The sequence below is a fragment of the Chaetodon trifascialis genome, chromosome 23 (assembly GCF_039877785.1).
Source record: "Chaetodon trifascialis isolate fChaTrf1 chromosome 23, fChaTrf1.hap1, whole genome shotgun sequence".
NCBI classification, from domain to species: Eukaryota; Metazoa; Chordata; class Actinopteri; order Chaetodontiformes; family Chaetodontidae; genus Chaetodon; species Chaetodon trifascialis.
Window position 1 is genome coordinate 6,011,361 of NC_092078.1, and position 21,140 is coordinate 6,032,500.

General features: G+C 44.3%; 3 protein-coding genes and 4 non-coding genes across 10 annotated transcripts in view; 3 read left to right on the forward strand and 4 right to left on the reverse strand.

Moving 5' to 3' along the window:
• Window positions 1–1,067: 1,067 nt before the first annotated feature.
• Window positions 1,068–7,785, reverse strand: aadat (aminoadipate aminotransferase). Its single transcript, XM_070993598.1, has 14 exons — window positions 7,750–7,785; window positions 6,910–6,981; window positions 6,445–6,613; window positions 5,329–5,461; window positions 5,139–5,213; window positions 4,846–5,055; window positions 4,610–4,675; window positions 4,445–4,527; window positions 3,838–3,934; window positions 3,141–3,202; window positions 2,963–3,027; window positions 2,587–2,693; window positions 1,708–1,809; window positions 1,068–1,506 (listed from the first exon to the last, which is right to left on the reverse strand). The coding sequence occupies exons 2-14, from the start codon at window positions 6,974–6,976 to the stop codon at window positions 1,465–1,467; spliced, it is 1,278 nt and encodes a 425-aa protein (XP_070849699.1). The 5' UTR covers window positions 6,977–6,981; window positions 7,750–7,785; the 3' UTR covers window positions 1,068–1,464.
• Window positions 7,786–8,166: 381 nt separating this feature from the next.
• Window positions 8,167–10,549, forward strand: ino80b (INO80 complex subunit B). The gene is made up of 5 exons (XM_070993460.1): window positions 8,167–8,671; window positions 9,018–9,198; window positions 9,303–9,463; window positions 9,821–9,993; window positions 10,075–10,549. Exons 1-5 carry the CDS (start codon window positions 8,632–8,634, stop codon window positions 10,537–10,539), a joined length of 1,020 nt encoding a protein of 339 aa, XP_070849561.1. The 5' UTR covers window positions 8,167–8,631; the 3' UTR covers window positions 10,540–10,549.
• A 650-nt stretch (window positions 10,550–11,199) lies between these two features.
• trnad-guc (transfer RNA aspartic acid (anticodon GUC)) lies at window positions 11,200–11,271 on the forward strand. Its single transcript has one exon. It is a non-coding gene; the product is annotated as a tRNA-Asp (tRNA).
• Window positions 11,272–13,346: 2,075 nt separating this feature from the next.
• trnad-guc (transfer RNA aspartic acid (anticodon GUC)) lies at window positions 13,347–13,418 on the forward strand. The gene has a single exon. It is a non-coding gene; the product is annotated as a tRNA-Asp (tRNA).
• A 424-nt stretch (window positions 13,419–13,842) lies between these two features.
• Window positions 13,843–13,914, reverse strand: trnad-guc (transfer RNA aspartic acid (anticodon GUC)). The gene has a single exon. It is a non-coding gene; the product is annotated as a tRNA-Asp (tRNA).
• Window positions 13,915–14,358: 444 nt separating this feature from the next.
• intu (inturned planar cell polarity protein) overlaps window positions 14,359–21,140 on the reverse strand; it is an 18,821-nt gene continuing 12,039 nt past the window's right edge. For 2 of the 4 annotated variants that reach the window (XM_070993384.1, XM_070993382.1), the window contains exons 6-17: window positions 20,070–20,159; window positions 19,401–19,478; window positions 18,950–19,133; window positions 18,622–18,675; window positions 18,468–18,530; window positions 18,173–18,388; window positions 17,937–18,029; window positions 17,409–17,840; window positions 17,205–17,299; window positions 16,905–17,094; window positions 16,002–16,144; window positions 14,359–14,959 (exon numbers count right to left, since the gene is read on the reverse strand). In XM_070993384.1, the coding sequence (XP_070849485.1) occupies window positions 14,848–14,959; window positions 16,002–16,144; window positions 16,905–17,094; window positions 17,205–17,299; window positions 17,409–17,840; window positions 17,937–18,029; window positions 18,173–18,388; window positions 18,468–18,530; window positions 18,622–18,675; window positions 18,950–19,133; window positions 19,401–19,478; window positions 20,070–20,159 (1,750 nt within the window). In that variant the 3' untranslated portion in view covers window positions 14,359–14,847. Of the gene's footprint in view, window positions 14,960–16,001; window positions 16,145–16,904; window positions 17,095–17,204; window positions 17,303–17,408; window positions 17,841–17,936; window positions 18,030–18,172; window positions 18,389–18,467; window positions 18,531–18,621; window positions 18,676–18,949; window positions 19,134–19,400; window positions 19,479–20,069; window positions 20,160–21,140 lie in introns of all 4 variants that reach the window. The other 2 variants (XM_070993383.1, XM_070993381.1) reach the window with 1 other exon arrangement.
• Window positions 20,836–20,907, reverse strand: trnad-guc (transfer RNA aspartic acid (anticodon GUC)). Its single transcript has one exon. It is a non-coding gene; the product is annotated as a tRNA-Asp (tRNA).

The window sequence follows — 21,140 nt, forward strand, 5'->3', positions numbered from 1 at the left end:
CTCATTTGTATCCCCAAAGAGGAAAGTACAGTTTTAGAGGTACTCATACTTTAATTTATTCTGCACTCACTTTAGTTTTAACTGCCCGAGTAGTTACTGTAGACCTGTTTAATACCGCTTACACATTAATGGCTCCATAGTTAAGAAAGGGTGCATTCTTGCAGTCTTTGTGAGAGGATTAAAAGAGCTTTCTTCACAGTAAATAAGTGTTGCAAAAGCTTGATTTTTAGCCGCCCCTCTGACCCTGTTATCCTTTACGAATGAATGTTTCAGCTTTTCACAAACATCTCTGAGAGCTCTGTCTCACTCATAAAGTGCTATATATTAACACTGCAGGGAGAAAGTCTGTACAAAGGAAAAGAAAAGTTTCCACCAACAAACGGACCCTGTTGTCAGCAGGCATGGGCGTGTGGAAAAAGCTGCTTTTCACACAAGCGTGCCCTTTACTTACACTTTTTCTAAGGTCATCAGGAAACAGAGAAAAACCTGCTGAACGTTTGCTTCAATCACAATTCAGGCTGTAAAGTTTAAACATAAGTGCTGAAATGCTGTGGTTTTTAACTTATAGGCTGAAAACAATGACTCACAGCCAAAACTGTATCCTAAGTCTTACACATAATACAGCAGCAGCAAGGCAAAAACAGAAGTTGAGCCCATTTCTGGCATAATTTCACCAGCTTCAAAGCTGCATGGAGAGGAGGAAGTGGTGTTGATTTGCTCACAGCACTTGTAGTTTTAAGAACAAGTTCACTGTGAAACTGATGTGTTTCACAATAAACCTCTCAGATAAATGTTGCTCCAGTTTTTCCCCTCAGAGGGCAAAATATCCCAGCTAAACATTTAATTTGTTGAGTCAAGCTCAGGGACAGCTTATGTCCATTAGGAGGCCTCTCAGTCTTCTTCTTCATCTCAGATGAAGCAAAAGCAAAATTTGATGGCTGAAATCGACGCACCAGGCAAACTGCAGCTCACGCCAACTACACGCTGAAAGTGCTTGATCAGGCGTAGTTTTAGAGGAGCGGCAGTCACAATGACTGAATTTTATAAAAACACACAAGAGACAGAATACAGAGTGATAAAAAAGTTTACTTTTTTTGTCGATGGAAAAGACATGACAATGACAAATCGAGTTCAACAACTACATTTTGTTTTTCTTTCTAAAATTCACTCATTGCTCCAGATAGCTTTCATTTATCCACAAAAATTCATGTTGAGCTCACAAATGAACGTTCCAAAATTCAATATATTATATAGTCTGACTGTCCCCTCTTGACTATGGTACAAATGTAGTCAGAGGTTACACAATACTAAAATATATTTTAACTTGGGGGGGGCCTCACGTACCATGTATCAAGGCTGAGTCCTTACAGCACAGATCCAGGATCAGTTCCAGCCCAGAATCAATAAAAAATCTTTAAAATTTAGTCAAATAAATACAGTATCCTTCATCAAATGATGCTTTGATCATAAAGCCTCTTTGATGAGAGAAGAGAGTCTTCGGAAAGCCTGTCGAAAGATTTGAGAGAGATTAGAGTCAGCGAAGGAGTGTATGCGTGTGTGTGTGTGTGTGTGTGTGTGTGTGTGTGTGTGTGTGTGTGTGTGTGTGTGTGTGTGTGTGTGTGTGTGTGTGTGTGTGTGTGTGTGTGTGTGTGTGTGTGTGTGTGTGTGTGTGTGTGCGCGCGCGCGCGTGCGTGTGCATGTGTGTACCTCATCAATCTGGTCTGGCGTGGACTGAGAAAAGGCCGCTCTGACGTAGGGACAGGGCTCGCTGCTGTTGATCATGAAGACGCCTCCGGGAACCAGCAGCACCTTCAGCACAAAGTAATAGTAGTAGTGGCTAGTAGTTTCCCCCTGTTTGCAGTGTTTGCGCTAAGCTAATCTAAGCTAAGCTAAGCCAGCTGCTCTTCCAAAATGTCAATCTATTCCTTTAATGTCTTTCAGAAACATTTCCACTGAAAAACCTCTGACTGCCTCAGAGGCAATTATTCCAGCTTTGAATCATGGGAGAGATAAAGCACAGACAGGGACTCTCGGCTCGATCCTTTTCAGACCTGGAGTGTTGTTTTTTCCTGCTCTGAGAGCACAGAAGACAGAGACTCTTTACTATCTGCTGTGTGGGAGTTTTAAATATCCTGGACTCAGAGGACAGGCGCCCACTGTGCAGACCTTGGAAAAGCCTGATTGTACCCACTCCTGTTTATACACAGCCAATCCCCTGCGCGCTAGCAGGGATTTACAATCGCTCTGTGTGTGTGTGCATGCGTGTGTGTGTGTGTGTGTGTGTGTCTGGGTGGGAGGGAAAACACTCAGTGGCTGAACCCACTCACAGTACACATAATGGCCGCTTCACATGCACCATCCTACACTCTATTCAGGCACAATACCTGCCTCCCCCTGGTGCAAAAACATCTGCTCACCAACGGTGCAACAGAGAGGAAAAGGCAGCCAAGTGCATTCTGGGTACCTGCTGTTAGCATACTAGAGTACAGTCAGCATGCGTTAACCTTCAGCGGACAGTTAATTGGAGTTTTGTTGCATAAAACATCAGAAAAACAGATTCACATGCAAGAGTTTACACTGAAATACCTCTTTCTCCAAAGCCTTCTTCATAATGAGCTGCTGGGTGTCGGCTACGCCCTTCAGTCTGATCCACAGGAACATGCCCGCCGACGGGGCGTGCCACTCTGCTACATCTATGCAGGAATGAGGAATGTGTTAGCATGTAGCTCACTGTGGCTCCGAGAAAACTACTGCACTGTGACTTCTCTTAGCAACTTAAGTGCACTGTGGTACACATGTTTTTTCTACAAATTATTACCAGCAATATTAAAGTCTGAATCTAATTTCTCTTCTTTAAAAAAAATCAACAATAAGACGTTCAGGTCCCGACTTTACTAAGTCTTCAGCTAAAGTCATTCTGGTGTAGTGAGCGCTTCAGCAATGGAGCTGCTTCACGACAAACCTTTGAGCCACTTGTCTGCAGAGCTGATCATGGCATCGCGTTGTTTGCTGTAAAACTCAATCACCCTGCGAGAGGAAAGACAGCTGTTTGATGCATCGCTGCAAGAGTGTCGCGCTGTGGGCGTATAGCTGGATCTAACTGCTTTCTGAACGAGGCAGCATTGTGGGAAGCGACGTACCCGTCTATGTGCTGGAGGAAACCCTCTTGGCCCCAGCTGTGCAGCAACTGAGACACCATGAGCTGAAGGGAAGCAGGACGCAGGTTATCCAATGCAAGGACGGGTAAAGACCCAAAGAAGACAAATAATTTGACTGTAAAAGCAGCGTGACGCCTCCTTTCTTTGACCACAGAGCCTTTAGATGTTTGTTGTGGCTGGCCCGTGTTTCAGAAAGTGAACATTTTGGAAACACGTGCACGCATTTTAAATCCGTGCCAACATATTAGTCCAGATTAGGACAGAATCAGAGGAGGATGACAGCAGATCCTAACTAATCTTCCTCCTTATTAAACCCTCCTCTGCAGCTGCTGCCGGTCCAGACACACCACGTCTTGTTTGGCTTCACAAACCACACACACACCGCCTCGCCGCGAGAGAACGCAGGTGTGTGACGACTCTGCTCAGAAACATGCTTCATCGTTGGCCAACCAGGCGGCTTCTCTCACAGACGGTAAACAAAGCAGAGAAAGTTTCTGAGAGTAAAATTTCAGGCTGCACCGAATAGTTAGAAGCTTAATTCATTACTTTGACATTCAAATTCTGAATCACAGAGCTGCAGAGATTCGCTTGCTTTGCATAGCACAGTGCACAGCTGCAGGTAAAGCTTAGACTGAACTAATATTATTAGTATCACAGTATTTGTGGTGCTTTTATTCACCTGTGTGAAGGTACTGGTGTGCATTGTGGAGGCCTGGATGTGCAGCACCACGCGGTCTACCAGCGGTTTGGGACCGGTCACAAAACCAATCCTCAGCCTGAAACAAAACACACACACACAGATGAGTAATCAAAGACTTAAACACACACTGGTGCAGTTACGCATAAAACTTCTCCCACACAGAGTCACATGTGTGATATTTAACCTGATATAACCTCTAACATTCGTCCCTTGACCTAAAGAATAGTCCCTGTGCACATAAACGTTCCCTTCATTTCTCTGCTCTGAATATGCAGCGACTTCAAACACTGCTGCTTGTTGTTGGTCTGCGACGTCTGCGTTTGTGTCGACGTCGACCCGTCTTCCAAAGAAAATCATTCTTCATTTTAAAACAACTGAGTAAAGATCAAAAGTAGAAATGCCGGGTCTCATTTGCTCGATTCACGCAGCAGAAAACAACGTGGACGACGTCCTCCTGCTCAGCGTCCTCGTCCTACAGATGCACACAGATGATTTAATTACTTCTGAGTTAAACAAAGCTACCAGCCTCTCGTCAGCGCGGCGTCCCTCATTTGAACCCTTTCCCAGGCTGCTGACACACGCTCACCCTGAAGACAGGATCTTAGAGAAGGAGTCTGTCCTGATGATCCTCCCGTCGACGTCCATGGAGAGAAACGTGGGAGCCCACGGCTGCCAAACACATGACGACACAACATCAATCAGTCTGCGGCCGAGTCAAAGGCGGCGGCTGAACTGTCTCACCTCTTCGTACCTTGTCAAACTGCAGGAAGTAGTACGGGTCGTCCTCGATGATGAGCATGTCGTACTTCCTGGCCAGCTATTAAAAAGACGTGAATCGAAAATGACAGTGAACCTGCAGGGAAATCAGCTTCACAACAAGCTCTGATTAGAAGAGCGGGCGCTTCACTGCCTGCTTTGCATTAATTGGACAGAGAGAGATTCATAAACTACAGCCTCATCTGCAGCACTCTGCAGGGGGAGACAGACCTCATACACTTCCTGCTTCCTCTGAGTCGTCATGGAGGCGCCGGTGGGGTTTCCTCCATTGGGTATGGTGTAAAGGATCTTGGGAGCGGTGCTGCCGGGCTTGTGGACCTCTGAGGGGTCCCACCGAGACAAAACCTCCTTCAGGGCTGCAGGTATCATGCCGTGCTGATCGCTGGGAACGTTGATTAAGTTGCAACCGAGCGGATGGAGCTGCAGGCGACAGAAGAAAGAGGGTTACAGAAGCTTGAGTAAACATGTGAGCGTGTGTGTCGTTATACAGAAAGCGCTCTCACCGCTGACAGCGTGCCTGAATACGTGGGTGCATCCAGCAGGACGTTGTCTCCAGGATTGACGAGCATCTCGAACACCTAAAACCCCAAAACGGTGAACAAACAAGACAAAAACTCGTCAGGAATCAACCTCATGCAAGAGCAGATTTGGTCTTAAACGGCACGTTCGAGCATCGAATTGTCTCTCAGGTACCTTACAGAGCCCCTCCTGGCTGCCCGTGGTCACACACATGTCCATCTGGCCGTTTTCAGGCGTGTAGCTGGCGGTCGGTGGGTTGTGGAGTTTCTTCTGCAGGTCCTTCATCCACGTCAGCAGCTCGGGTATCCTATGCAGGGACGACTTTTTTAAGACTATTCTGTGGTATTTTCACTTTAATACAGTGCATTTCGGCTTGAGTGAGTGAGTGAGTGCATCAATCTGAGCTGCTGTTGTTCTGAAGTCCAGATTTGGTGTTTAAACTTCATAGGCCAGGAAAGGAGGGCCAGGCTGGATTTTAAACCAGACATGCTGCGGCTCGTGGTCGGCTTCTTAGTCTACAGGCGCTCGGTGTAAACCACGATCACTAACAACTCTGCTGAAACCACTGGAATCTGCAGGTTTATTTGTTTATTTGTTTATTTAAATGGATCCCCAATTAGCTGACGCCAAGACGACAGCTAGTCTTCCTGGGGTCCAGACAAAACATACAAATTTCAAAACACAGACATACAAAACACAATAATTATAATCTCAATCACAAACGATCTTAATTCAAAGATTAAAAAAAAAAAACCAGCTCTGACAGTACTTATTAAAATAAAAACATTAAAATAAGAAAAAGCAGCATGACAAAATCTCGCTCACTCAAATAAGATGATATTATGGTGTTGAGGATAAATACATTCTTAGTCTCTTTTTAAAACCAAGTTTTCCCTTAAAAAACAGGTGATGTGAGTCACCTGAGGTTTGTTTACAGAGGTGGTGATAAAAAGATAAGCAGAGATTATCAGCAGACTGAGAACCTCCACGCTCTGCTGCACACTTCTCTGATGTCACTTCAGGTCAAGTTGAGATATGAATTTACAGAATAAGCTCTTTGTTGTCCAGATCTTTAATCACTGCTGAAAGGCGCCACGTGCATAAGAACAACGGGTTTGCTCAGCAGCTGTTCCTGTCCAGGCTTTTGTTCTCTGCTGCTTCATTTCACAAAGTGCATCCACACTTACGCTGATGGAATGTATTTTCATTCATAACCTGTCCTACTGTGTCTTGAATTGATCACATTTTAATCTCGTTAGGAAGTGACTGGATTCAGGATCCCTCTCTCACCCATTAGAGGCAGAGTACTGCAGAGCCCTCTTCATCGCCGTCTCGTCGAAGGTGATCGTCTGTCCGTTCTTCACCTTAATGGTCGCCGACTGGAAGGGGAAGGTGCTGGGGTTGGGCGCTCCTCCAGCCAAAGAGATCAGCGACGGAGGTGACCGCTGCTGCAGCTCGGCTTCACACAGGCGGAGACAGACAAGATCAGGGTCTCATACTGAGGTTGCAATACAAATGATAAGATCCTGATGTCGGAGAACGCTCTCAGAGTCATCTACTACAACCTGCAGAATAATCTACACCCGCATTATGCAAAACAGTTGAATTATTTCACATCTTAATCTCAAATAACCAGTGAACACATCTGGAGAGCTAAAAGCCGTAATAGCTGACCCACAACTCATTTCTGTGAAGTCTGTAACCTGAATGTGTTTCTAAAGACGCGTGTTGAGTATATTCAGATGAAATACTCACTCAGCACCCTGATGGGGGAGGGCGTCCTGGCTGCACTGACAGCTGTCAGAAACCGAGCGTAATTCATGGCTCCTGCAAAATGATCAAATCAGAAAAGATTAGGTTCCTCTCACCTGAAGGTGAACATGTTGGTTTCACTCATTTAAGCAGCTTCCACCTGTTGATGAATCCCTGAAAACTGTGGGAGGCATCTGGTCAAACAAGTCGGGACAGGAGCAACAAAAGACTGAGACAGAAGCTCCAAAAACACCTGTTTGGATCATTCCACAGGTAAACAGGTGAGAGTGTCATGATTGGGTCTGAAAGGGGCATCCTGGAAAGGCTCAGTGGTTCTCGAGCGAGGTTCACCGCTTTGTGAACACATGAAATAAAGGATTTTACGGCACGAGCACAGGACCACTTTCTAAATGTGTTGTCAGTAAGCACAGTTCGTTTAATAATGGTTTTCTGTTTTTGTTTACGTTTTACACAATGCCATTTTTTTGGGCATCGAGGCGGTCATTCGTAACAAAAACACTGACGACAATAAAACACAATAACCTCTTCCTATCCTATAATATCCTGTAAGACTTGACAAGAAAGTTTTTGCCACGCAAACAGGCAGTTTGAAGTGCTGGTTTGTCTTAACTCATCACTCACAAATCAGTGGCAGCACTGTAACGTTAAGATGTCTGTAAATCAACAATAAACTGTGTTAAAGTGAGCAAACCGAGACACAACCAGGGACCCACACTGTTTGAAACACTACAACCAATATATGACCATAAATTATACCTGACAGACTTTAAACATTTAACGTTTTTTACGGCTAACTCCAGTACATTCAGCTGTGCAACTGACCTTGCGTATCTCAGCTTCGCTACCCCGGGCGCTTATGGGTAATGTATTTGTTATTACGCCGAACCCTGGGGGGTCATGGGCAGTGCTCTTAATATGAACTACATTACCCAAGCTACGAAGAAGGAGCACGCGTGTAGGTAACGACGTTACGAAATGACTTCCCTGAAGTTTTCGCTCTTTTCTTGTATGAGTCAGTGTCACATAAGTAGTTATATATATTCACAATAAAGAAAATAGCTGTAAATCATTACCAGTGTGACGTCTCAAGCGCCAGTCTGGGGTTTAATTCTCATTTTTCTCCACTAGATGGCAGTCAACTGTATCAGACGCTCAAAATGACAGGAAATGACGAAGTAGATGAACTTCCGTGTTATTAGCTTAGCTAAGTTGTGCTTGCTACGAATGGCAAACTGTAACTTTGGTTTAGTTTTCAGTCTGTTGTCTATTGTCAGAGTTGTCCGAAGTTTGCAGGCTGTGCCACATCTTTTTATTACAAATCGACTACTGAAATATATTTTGCAGTGAGATTTCTAACGTGAGCGGTTAGCGTTCAGAGCGTATTAACAAATGTGAGCTAAATAAGGCAGTTAAAGCTAACGACCTCATTCAAACACCCTTTACCAAATAAATGTTTAAAATATATGGGGAAATATGCTCACGCGGTCAAGCTAAACATTCAAAGGAGAAACTTAAATTACGCTTAACGTGACCGCTAACCTCCTCGTTAATGGTGCCTTAAATTCAGGTTTAAGCTAACGCTAGCAGGTGTGTTCCTCTCTGTAGAAACAGCTTCGCTTTCTAGAGGACTGAGATTTTTGCTCCGATGTAGAGCTGCAAACCGTCTGTCTTGTCTTTGGTGTTTACATCCCTGTCGCTGTTTCAATGGGGAAAAGGAAAGACATGATTCATCCCAGGTTTCTCGGTGAGTATGAAAGATTATTGGCATTTAATTGATCGTCGTGATCGACAGTTGCGGTTTTCTTGTGTTGTAATGTACACTTAGATGACGATTTACTAGATACCCCCTTTTAGACTAGTGCTGTTTTTTGTTAAACCTGTTGTATATTTTATAGTTTGTGGTGTCCATAAGCAACTCAAAAGATGTTGTTTTATGCTTATCGTATCATCACAAAACTGCCTCATCAGTAGTCTACCAAATATCAGCAGTAAAAATGTAACTGGGCTGATATAGTTATTACTCTAAAAGCAACCATAATGGTTAATAAATTTGCTTGTATTTGCTTGCACTGTCCTCTCGTCCTCTGCAGGTGAGGGCAGCTCTAGCCTGCACAGCGTCCACAAGCGGAAACACAAAAAACACAAGAAGCACAAGAGGAAGCACCACAGCTTCCCAGAGGCCCCGGAGCCCGAGCCCATCATGGTTCCTCGGCCCCCTCCGCAGCTCCGCCTCAAGATCAAACTGGGAGGACAGACGCTGGGGACCAAGAGGTGAGACGGGAGGGAGGTCAAGGGTGGTCAGCTTGTTAGTGAGCTGCGTCTCAGTGGGACCTGATCACTCGCTGAGATTTCTGTTTTCCTGTTCTCTGTACCAGCGTTCCCACCTTCACTGTGCATCCCGGTGTGGCTCGTCCTCCCTCTCCTCTGATGATTATTCACAATGATGTCGATGATGATGACGATGATGATGAAGATGATGACGATGACGACGATGACGAGCCCTCTGTCCCTCTGGAGCAGTATCGGGCCTGGCTTGGTAGGTTACAGATGGAGCCTGTAGTGACTTTGATATACTGCATCATATCCTGTTATTAGAGGAGATGTCGTCTGAGGTCGACTTATGAGGTTGACTGACCTTTTAAGATGTCTGATACATCTGTGGTGATCTGTTATAGGTGGCACACAAATCATTTTGAGATTAATAGATGTACAAATTGACCTTAGAAGGTTTTGAGAGAAGATCCACTTAATGATAACTACAGGTGTGGATCCTAAATGGAGCACAGTTAACGTCATATTAGTGGATCTCCATTGTACTGTGGTCAAGAAGGACAGTTTTCTGCCTTTGTTGGACAGTAGACTCGACACGTTTATCTTCTTTGTTCTGCACCAGATGAAGACAGCAACCTGGCTACGTCCCCTCTCCCAGACATGGACTCAGACTCCATGCTGGGCGGACCTGTGGATGAGGAGGAGAGGTGGCTGGACGCTCTGGAGAAGGGAGAGCTCGACGACAACGGAGAGCTGAAGAAGGAGATTGACGAGTCTCTGCTCACAGCCAGACAGGTGAGGAAGGGAGACACACGTGCTTCAGATCCCTACTGGTGAAAAAATGCTTATCCCTGAGTGTTTTCTGTTTGTGTTCAGAAAGCTCTGCTACACAAGCAGCAGAGCCAGCCTCTCCTGGAGCTCCCCATGGGCTACAAGGAGAAGGAGATGACTGCAGAGATGATGCAGAAGCGGGAGGAACGAGCCCGAAAGAGACGCCTGCAGGCTGCCAAGAAGGCGGAGGAGAACAAGAACCAGACAATAGAGAGACTGACGAAAACCAGCAAGGCCAAGAACAAAAGCACGAAAGAGAGGAAGTCCAAGCAGAGTCAGTGTCCCATGATCCGCTACAGCGACTCCGCCCAGGGCATGGTCATCTCCTTCCCCGCAGGGGTCACCGCTCCGGCTCCAGCACCTCCCCGCCCTCCGCCAGCAGCCCTGGTGAACTGCGGGGTCAGTGGCTGCACCAACCAGAAGAAGTACTCCTGCTCAAAGACCGGAGTTCCTCTCTGCAGCCTCCAGTGTTACCAGAGGAACCTGCTGCTTGTTCAGAGCGCAGCGTGAACTTTAAAGGGCTGATGAGGTTTTAAGGATGTGGTGATGGAGTGTGCGGTCCATGCGATCATACAGATGGACTCTCGTAGCCACGATGGTGTAACATGAACTTCAAACAAAAAACCTTTCCAGGACTCAGAATCCAAACACAGTGTGGATTTACTTTTTATTTGCTCTTTCATTGGCTGTGTCATCATAATAATAATATTTCTCCCTGCAGTGATGCTAGTTATACAGTTCAATTACATATTAATACATGTTAAGATATAAAAATCTGTATACCAGGCAGTAAAATATATATATATATATATATATATATATATATATATATATATATATATATATATATATATATATATATATATATATATATATATATTTTGCTTTCCTAAAACGTTAAGAAAGCAGTTTGTCCAAACGGTGAAGGAGAACCCTTTAAAGTGTCTTCATGTCTTTTAGTATTGCTTTACCGATTTAGGATTGTGTGCCGGGCTTCGAGTCCCCAACGGAGAGGGAGTGGCGACTTTAATAAAGTCTTATGTATCATTATGAATAAGCTTCATCTTCTTTTTCAGTTTCCTCTCATTCTCTGTCCTAGCTGTGACAGACATTGTGCTCTGCGTCCTCAGTGCCTGTCTCCTGAGACCAGTACAGTCTCTCAGACATCCGTCCTCGTTAGTATAGTGGACAGTATCTCCGCCTGTCACGCGGAAGACCGGGGTTCGATTCCCCGACGGGGAGGTCTTATTGCACAAGGAAGAGACGTTACTATAGCTGCGTCGTCTCAGTCCAGTTTCCTCGTTTCCACAGTTTCAAGTTGCTTGAAAGAAAGCTTGTCCCCCTTTTCAGCCACCTGCCCTTTAAACTGGCGCGTTTTTTTTTTCCCACAATATATTTATTGTCATTTTTTATGAACCTAAACAGTAACATGAATGCACATTCATCCCACATACACACACTCACCCCACACCATCTGACCACACCAAAACTAGATGACAAGCAGACGAAATAAATTAACAAAGTGTTGATTTCCACAGTGTCATTTTAGAAAAATGTCCATATTTATGTCCCTGATGATAGCCATGTATGGTTCCCAGAGCTGAACAAAGTCCTTCTGTTTGCCCTTGACCATATATGTCAGTCTCTCCAGTCCAACGCTGCTCCAGAGCTCTCTGATCCACATTTCTGGTGATGGAGCGTCCACACTTTTCCAACATAATGCGATAGCCCTCCGAGCTTGACAAAGTCCAGAAGGTTGTTAGGTCTTGAATTCCTCCTTCGGATATATTCCAAGTAGACATACACTGGTGAGTTTTAGCTTTCTATCATATTAAGTTTTTTCTTATCCATAAAATAGAAAAATCTTCTTCTGAATTTGTTGAGAGCTTATTTTCCTCTGTCTACTCTCTCTTCTGACCCAGGGGAGCTGATAGGTATAGATTACCCAGCAGGACGTATGTCCTGATTCAAATGCTTTAATTAGAGATAAATATTAAAACAGCTTCACATTTGTCACGGTTTGATCAGACTGAACAAGACGTTTGATAACGTCAACGAGTTTTAGTCTTTTTAGTCGTTTTCATTGATTTATGACATCATAGCCCAGGTGATTAATTGGCAATTGAGAAAAATATGAAAAATCAACTGTTTTTTTTTATCATTAGTTGTTGCGTTTCTGCTCTAGAGTAACGGTCGATGTCTTCACTGCGCGTGTGGAAGACTCGACTTTCGATTCCTCGTTCAAGGGGCCGTGGTCTTTAAAAAAAGTGTTATTTATCTTAATAAATATTGTTTCTTTAATCTCAGAGTTCATTTTAGTAACAAATGACTCAATTTCCATACAAAACTCTACATTTTAAACGAAGTCATTTTCATTGATTTTTGACATGTTATAGCCCATGTGATTAGTTAAAAAAAAATATGAAAAATCAACTTTTTTTTTTGCTCAACAGTTTTGCTAAAACAAAGCAGTTTGTCAAAACAACTGTAGGAGAATCCATAAAAGTGTGTTCATGTCTTTAATTATTGCGTCCTGGACGAAAACTATGTTACTGTACATATTAGTGGACAGTATATCCGCCTGTCACGCGGAAGATCGGGGTTCGATTCCCCGACGGGGAGATCTTATTGCTCCAGGAAGAGTGTTCAACCAGACACAGGCAGCACCTGGTGCCATGTGTGGATTTTTGATTTTTTTATTTTTATTTTGCTAAAACGAAAAACAAAAACAAAAAAACAGCTGTAGCTGAATCCAAATCCAGCGTCCATTGGAATGGACATGACATATTTCTGTCTCTACACCAATAAATACTCTGTAATTGAATGATGTCAGTAACGCTGGTTACTGATTGGATCCTGATTATCCAATCACAATCACGACATGACTTTGAGCACCAGAGCACGCGCAGAGAGTGACAGGCAAGACGAGCATGGAGGAGCGACTGCAGAGAGGCAGGAGGAAGTGCTCATTTTCAATCGAAAATCTACATTTATGTTCATGCTGGCCAAAGAAGTTTGCCGTCAGCATAACTGTAACTGTTACAAGTGATCATATTTGAAGTTATTTTGAACATATATGCATACGCATGGCGTGTGCAGTAATGCACGTGGTTGTGCGGAGTGATTGATAAAGTACGTCTCTTCTTCTTCTTCTTCTTCTTCTTCTTCTTCTTCTTCTTCTTCTTCTTCTTCTTCTTCTTCTTCTCTTCATAGCATTAATTTGCAGGATTTTTTCAAAGTCTAGAGTTAGGCGCGTTTAACTAAATCAAGAATCAGGAAACAACGAAATTCTGTTTTTCTGATAGTACATACCGTCATCCTCGTTAGTATAGTGGACAGTATCTCCGCCTGTCACGCGGAAGACCGGGGTTCGATTCCCCGACGGGGAGGCTTTATTGCTCCAGGAATAGATCTTATGCTGTCCTGTGTTTTGACGGCCGGCCACTCGTGTGTCCTCATTTCCGTCAATCACCGTGGGCCTGTCTCTCTCACTGTGTCCTTTTCAAAATAAGGCCTAGACTATAACCTTACTGGATACTGAAACTGAATATTGTAAAGGTTCGTTTTCTTTTTCACGTTTCACTTCAATCCAACGTTTTACAGCAGTATGAACAATTTTAACTCTGGAAAAAAACACATTTAACAGTGTAATCGTTTAAAAATACCACCTTTTCTTAATTGTGTTACTGTGACATAACATCTATCTTTTATTCACTGTCATAACCAGACAGACAGACATCGTGCTCTGCGTCCTCAGGACACACGTATGACAGGACACCAGGATGATAAGATCCATTCCTGGAGCAATAAAGTCTCCCCGTCGGGGAATCGAACCCCGGTCTTCCGCGTGACAGGCGGAGATACTGTCCACTATACTAACGAGGATGACGGTTTTAGATAACAGACTTCTCAAGGACAGAGGATAGAACCTCTTTGACATTATCAAACGTTTTGTTTAGTCTGAGTAAAGATATTGAACTATTCAATATTTTAGGAAAGCTTTTGTTTCTTTCATGTGGATGTACTTAGTTTTACATGTGTAGGGTTAGGGTCTGTAGTGTAACCCTAACCCTTTCTACCTAACCTACGGGGACTGCTTTGTTCTGTAGTTTCACAGTTCAATTACATGTACTATTAAAAGTTAAGACATAAAAGTCTTTATGCCAGTCAGTCAAACATCATAAAATATTTATGATTGCTCAAAAATGCATGTTTTTGTAAAAGTCTGGATAGGGAGTAGCATTATTTCTGCTAGCCTGAACTATTTTTCATTTTGTCAATTAATAAAAACTTGGAGACAAATGTCATCAAAAACAAGCAGATCTGTTTGGAAAGAATCAGAGACACTGTTTTTTATTTCTTTAATCTCATTTTAGTAACAAATGACTCAATTTCCATACAAAACTGTACATCTTAAATTAGGTATCAAATGACATGCCTCCAGCACCGCGTACTGCTTGTGAAAATACAACCTTATTTGCTTATCTGTCCACCTGGAGATGTGTGCGGCTGCAGCAGCATGATGATTTTTTATTGGTCCATCTTCGTAAACTTCACGGCAGTAAACTGCCAGGGCGACCGGTCACACTGGAAGGGTTTTGTCTGCTCTTATCAGACATTTACACTGAGGAGTCTGAGGTATTCACTGGTTGAGGAGCTTTCTATCACCATTACACACATCTGTGGTGAGCGACAAGGCACAAAAATGACGTGGGACAGCTTGCATAAATTCCCCGCGTCTGCTCGCAGGTGCTCGGAACTGTTTTCCTGGGAAAGCAGCCGATGCTTCAACGGTTGAAGAAATCTTGTGGCGGTGTGTCACAAGGCCAGGCCGAAGGAGAGTCTGAAGGCCATCTCTACAGGGACCTCTGCCACCGAGTCATGGAAACACACGTAGAATTCCTGAGGGACGGGCTCGAGCAACATCCGTCTGAAAGACACCGCAAAAAGACAAGAATTGGACACGAGAAAAAAATCTGTCCGTCCTGTCAAACGCTTTAATTAGAGATAAATAACAAAGCAGTTTCACATTAGTCACCGTTTGCTTCCTTCTTTGTCTTATGCAAGTTGAATATCTTTGGTCAGACTAAATAAGACGTTTGATGACGTCAACAAGTTTGAGCGATTTTAGTCGTTTTCATTGATTTATGACATCATAGCCCAAGTGATTAGTTGGCAATTGAGAAAAATATGAAAAATCAAGTGTTTTTTTTATCATTAGTTGTTGCGTTTCTGCTCTAGAGTAACGGTCGATGTCTTCACTGCGCGTGTGGAAGACTCGACTTTTGATTCCCCGTTCAAGGGGGCCGTGGTCTTTAAAAAAAGTGTTATTTATCTTAATAAATATTGTTTCTTTAATCTCAAAGTTCATTTTAGTAACAAATGACCCAATTTCCATACAAAACTCCACATTTTAAACCAAGTCATTTTCATAGATTTTTGACATGTTATAGCCCATGTGATTAGTTAAAAAAAAATATGAAAAATCAACTTTTTTTTTTGTTCAACAGTTTTGCTAAAACAAAGCAGTTTGTCAAAACAACCGCAGGAGAATCCATAAAAGTGTGTTCATGTCTTTAATTATTGCATCCTGGACGAAAACTATGTCCGCCTGTCATGTGGAAGACCGGGGTTCGATTCCCAGACGGGGAGACCTTACTGCTCCAGGAAGCGTGTTTAACCAGACGCAGGCAGCACCTGGTGCTATGTGTGGATTGTGGATTATCTGCCTATAGATATTTTTCTATTTGCTGCTTTATTGACATTTTATATTTGCACAGTGTCTACCTTGTTGTGCAGCACTTGCTGCTACTCTCATACATGTGGAGGTGGAAGGGAAAACGTAGATATATTCAACATGTAGGTCAAAATCAGTTTTATCTTTTCCTTTTTATTGTTCTAGTAATATTCTCGACCAAAGGTTTGTTGATAAAAATAAAGAAACAGTCCGATCAAAGGGGAAGCTGACTAACCCTATAACCCAGTACGTCATGGTGGGAGCAGGTTTCCTCTGGTCGGTCCAGTTCTCAGGTTTACACTGGAACAGAACCCCGTGTTCCTTCACTGGACCCAGACCCCAACCGGCGCCCTGAGGTCTGTCTGCAGCGCGACGACCCTGCACAAAGGAAAACCAATCACTTTGATTACATCACCTTGTTTGTGTAAATGAGGTTTTTTCATTCTTTATTGACATTTTATATAGAAAATTATCTATTTTCGTACCAAGTATATGCATATATATCCGTATGTATGTATGTATGTGTATGTGTGTATATGTATGTATGTACATATGTATATGTATGTATGTATGTGTGTGTGTGTGTGTGTGTGTGTGTGTGTGTATGTATGTATATGTATGTGTGTGTGTGTGTGTGTGTGTGTGTATATATGTATGTGTGTACATATGTATATATGTATGTGTGTGTGTGTGTGTGTGTGTATGTGTGTGTATGTATGTATGTGTGTACATATGTATATATGTATGTGTGTGTGTGTGTGTGTATGTGTGTGTATGTATGTATGTGTGTACATATGTATGTATGTATATGTATGTGTGTGTGTGTGTGTGTGTGTGTGTGTGTATGTGTGCGTATATATATAGAAAACCATTTTTCATTAGCAATATTATTTTTTAATATCTCCCTTTTGTTTTTCGTACACAATGTACATATGTATAGCTGATTTTTTATTTTGTATGTTTTATTCTACGTCTCCTTTTTTATTCCTGCTACTACTGCTGCTGACTGTAACACCATCATTTCCTGATAATTTGGCAGATTATTGGTATCTGTTCACCTCCTCTTACTATCCCATGCTGTTTATCAGCGTGACCTGTGTGGTCTGAGGTTCAGGCTAAGTGTCTAACTGTCGCTCACCCTGGCTGGCAGGCTCTGCTGAAACGCGGCCCGTATGGAGAGGCAGCAGTGGTGGAAGTTGCGGATCAGCTGCGGGTGAATGGAGCCGCTGAGCTGAGCCACTTCTCTGTGAGTGGGAGCGATGAAGATCCCCTGAACCGTTTCCATCAGGACATAGTGGAACAAAGTGTTCTCTGCCCCCGAGGTGAGTCTGTCGCACACACAGGACAGGTCGAGCAAAGTCACAGTTTTTAGGCTTTTAGCTGCGTAAATTATGCATGCAACTGGACTAAGAGAAAAGGATCATTTCCCATCACCCACTTCATGGTGTTATACATCTCCTCTGTCTCCCTTTCAGTCAGGGTCTTCCTCAGGGTGCCCAGGTAGAATGGGTTTGGGTGCTTCATCCTGGGAATCTGCTGTCAGAGCGGAAAAAAACATTGAAGGCTCCTTTTCTGTGAGATCAGGGTTAGAAAACATCAAATGCGATCATGAACTGAACTTTCTAAAAGACTGCAGCTGTACCTTGAAGATGCCTCCACTACCTCCACTCCCATCAGACCCTCCCGACCCCAGTGAGTCCCTTCGCCCCCCCAGCTTCCTTGCTGAGTCCGGCGTGGAATGTGGACTGAGGCCTGGAGCCACTGATGAACCAGACCCTGACCCAGCATCCATCTGTCCCTCGCTCCCGCTGTCCGACAGGCTCCTCGGTGGGCTGGACCTCCGGGCCTTCTCCCCAAACAAGCTACGCCCTCTGGAGCCCGCGGAGGAGCCTTTAACTGCCCCGGCCAGCTTACTGAAGATGGGGGAGGAAGAGGCCAGGCTGTCCAGGCGGTCGCGGGCCGTGGCGGCGGGGAGGAACCAGTCAGCACAGGAGAGGCAGGGAGCAGGTGGAGCGTTCAGACGCTCCTCCATGCCCGCTTCCAACACCTCCAGCTGCAGCAAGGTGGCCTTCACCTGAGAGCGAGAGAGCTCAGTTTATATTGTAGCATCCACAGATTTTTGGCTTTCTTGGCTGCAAAAGAATTCACATTCAAGTTCAACAGGGTTCACCTGATCCACGTAAACACAATCAGGTCCTGGAGAAGCCAAAGCTGATGAAGCACATCCACCCGCTTCCAGCAGCACACACTGCATGAAGTGCCTCTGGGGTGGAGAGATGAATGAATACACACAAATCTAATCAGGGCAATAAAAAGTATAAGTATGAAAAACAAAGACAGAGAGATGAATAAACAGAAGAACAAGAGGACATGAGGGAAGTCATGTTTTCCTCCTTGCCAGCTTACCAGCCCCACTATGAGGAGGAAGTGGCGTCCTTCAGGCTGGCTGTAGCCTGGAGCCGCGCTGCCGCCGCTGGCTCTCTGCTGCGGAAACACCTCCCTCCAGATGACCAGCTGACCCACCCGCTGCTCTGACGCCAGCGGCAGCAGGCAGTAGTGCTGGCAGTACAGGCACACGTCCAGCAGGTCCTCTTTAGGCAGATGGTTGGCGATCAGGTAGGACTGGAAGGTGAGCGTGGGGGTGATTCAGTAAAATCTTTTTAAATAAACCTTGTGAAAAATTCACGATGAGGACACCTACCTTGTAGAACAAACAGGAGCCAAGAATCACATACAGACGCCTCAGGCCAAAAAAGTCCTCAGACTGTTAGAAAAACAAAGAGAAAGATTAAAATCCAACGGTAACTGTCATCAGTTAAGTGTGTAACTGATGACAAGTTTTCGCCATTTCTCACCATTTCTCCAAAGTCAGAAGACTCGAAATCAGAGAGAACAGTGTCCACCTCCATCTGTGGGCGGAGAAGATCAAACATAAGCTCAACAGCATTTAGTTATCAGCATAAGGATCAAAATCAGAATCAGGAAAGTGCTAAACAATGTCCAGTCAAAGTTTTATGCATCTACAGTGTTTGATCCAACAATAAATTCATGGTTAAAATTTCACATTGTCATTCTTAACAGTGGACACTGGAGGGCGCCATAGACTTACATCCATTTCCTGGAGACCTTAACCAAAGTCTTCACCCTAAAATTTCATCATTTACATGACACAACTCAACACACCTTGATTTCTGGAGGCAGCGTGAGCCATCGGACCGCCGGCAGCCCGTCGAGGAAAAGGGTCCCTGAGACGTCGGGAGGCGGGGCGGAGGAGCCGTCTCTCAAGCGAGACGGCTGAATGAGCTGCTGGAAGAACAGGCAGAAGAAGTGGTCCAGCCTGGGAGCATGGTCTGCTTTACCGAAGGCGCTGCGGAGGACACCATGAAGAAATGAGCGCCATGATAACGCAGAAGTGATTCACAGAACGATGAGGGGGGAAAGATGTTTGAGAGCAAAGAAAGGGGGTTAAGAACGTCAGACAATGAAGACTCTGTGTACGATCCAGCTGCTGCTTTGAAGTGGTGAAACACACTGTTTCTATTTCACTATGTTTTGCATAAAAAATGGCAGCCAGAGAGGGGAAGTTTGAACCAGCTCTCCCAGCAGGACCACAGGAAAGCTCAGACCGACCAACCTGTCCAAAGAGCCGTACATCACTTTTAATGTCCGGACTACGTCTCCCACGACCGTCTGCAGATACAGCAGTGGAACCCTGCAGGGAGACGGAAAAATGTCAAACGCAGACCTGCACGAACCTCTGCTCATCAAATATTTGGACTAACGGCTGGGAGCCGCGAAGGAGGAACATTTCATACGTTATTGTTTTGTCTACACGTGGGTGTTCCTCGAGAATCAAACCTTCACGCACGAATGAGTTTATTTCTCAACCGACGTGATGATTGATCGGCTGCTGAGGATGAAAAGGTGGCTAATGTCACTCAGATCACCAACCGTGTTACGACCACGTGCTCCTGAAGGAGGCGTTCATCCAGCCAGCATCGGACAAAAAGAAGCACATGTGCAGGCTGAGAGAAGCTTTTCAATTGTTTTCACTGATGGTGCTCTTAAATATGCTTCCTCTTCTCCAAAAGTAGTTAATTTCTCGAGCGCAGGTCACGCTCTGAAAATTTATGACCACACACCAGCATCAGAATCAATTACGGAACAAGCAGCATCGGCTCGTGCCTGCGATATCTATCGATTCCTCCGCTGGCAAAGGCTGCAGTTCAGATCAAATGTGGTGGAGTTATCTCTGTGTCATGATCTGTGTCTGTGTGTTTGATACCGCCTCCCTCTGGAGTACCTCTCAGCAGGAAGACCAATGACCAACAGGTTGCTGCTTTCCTTCCAGTAGCCCACATGTACCAGATGTTTGCCAAGCAGGAGAGAGGAACTAAGGAGGGGGAGACAGGGATGGAGAGACATGCGACAGAGAGAGAGGAGGGAGGGGTTAACATCAATACGTGAATGCTGAATTCATAACGTCCCCCAATTTCCAGAGTTTTCTCCCAGCTTGTGTTGTTTTAAACTCAACTGTGAACTGTGTTGATACTCAAAACATCCAGCGGCGAACTGGCAGAAAAGTCAGGAATTTGGGGGAGTTACAGCAAAAACAGTTTTTGGAACTTATTAAAACTGGTTTCATCATCACCACATTAATGCTGTTACAATTTATGTACAGAGGGAAATCTGAGCGTGTGTGTGAAAGAAAGATTTTCAGTGGCAGAGGGAGGAAGAAGTGAGAAGAGGATGGAAAAATTCATAATCGGCACACAGTCCTCCTCATGAAACAACCAGCACTGTGACGAAGTTAAGGCGTTACAGAAGATGAAAAGTTAACGCTTTTCAGTATCACTGGCACAGTGTGCATCCAACACTGTTCATTAGAGCAATTCTATTAAAGTACAGCAGCACCACATGTAAGGATTAAACCACCTGAAACTACAACAGTCCGTTAATTGTTTAGTTAATAGATTTGATTCAACTTTACTGTCATCGTCAAGGTGCAACAGACACAACGAAATGCATGGCCACCACTATAATTCGATCCATTCCCGGAGCAATAAAGTCTCCCCGTCGGGGAATCGAACCCCGGTCTTCCGCGTGACAGGCGGAGATACTGTCCACTATACTAACGAGGATTACAGTAGTTCTTTGACAGAAATGGTGTGGGAATGGTCTCTCTTGACTAGTCATTTTGCTACGTTTCATTATTATTTATTGTATATATTTCATGTTTATGTGTATGTTTAACCCGCTGCTGCAACAAAACAAGTCCCTAAATCGGGACATGTACAGTAGTGCTGTAGTCTTCGCCCGGGACTAAAGGGGACTTGAACCCGCAAACGCAATAATTAAAGATATGAAGACACTT

Bases quoted from the DNA above. Each gene is read 5' to 3' on its own strand.
- aadat (XM_070993598.1), bottom strand. From the start codon at position 6,976: ATGAATTACGCTCGGTTTCTGACAGCTGTCAGTGCAGCCAGGACGCCC. The intron at 5,214-5,328 runs GTACCTGAGAGA...TTGGGGTTTTAG, and splicing joins GCCAGGAGGGGCTCTGTAAG to GTGTTCGAGATGCTCGTCAA. The intron at 1,507-1,707 runs GTACACACATGC...ATCTTTCGACAG, and splicing joins CGCCAGACCAGATTGATGAG to GCTTTCCGAAGACTCTCTTC.
- ino80b (XM_070993460.1), top strand. From the start codon at position 8,632: ATGGGGAAAAGGAAAGACATGATTCATCCCAGGTTTCTCG. The intron at 8,672-9,017 runs GTGAGTATGAAA...CGTCCTCTGCAG, and splicing joins GATTCATCCCAGGTTTCTCG to GTGAGGGCAGCTCTAGCCTG. The intron at 9,199-9,302 runs GTGAGACGGGAG...TCTCTGTACCAG, and splicing joins CAGACGCTGGGGACCAAGAG to CGTTCCCACCTTCACTGTGC.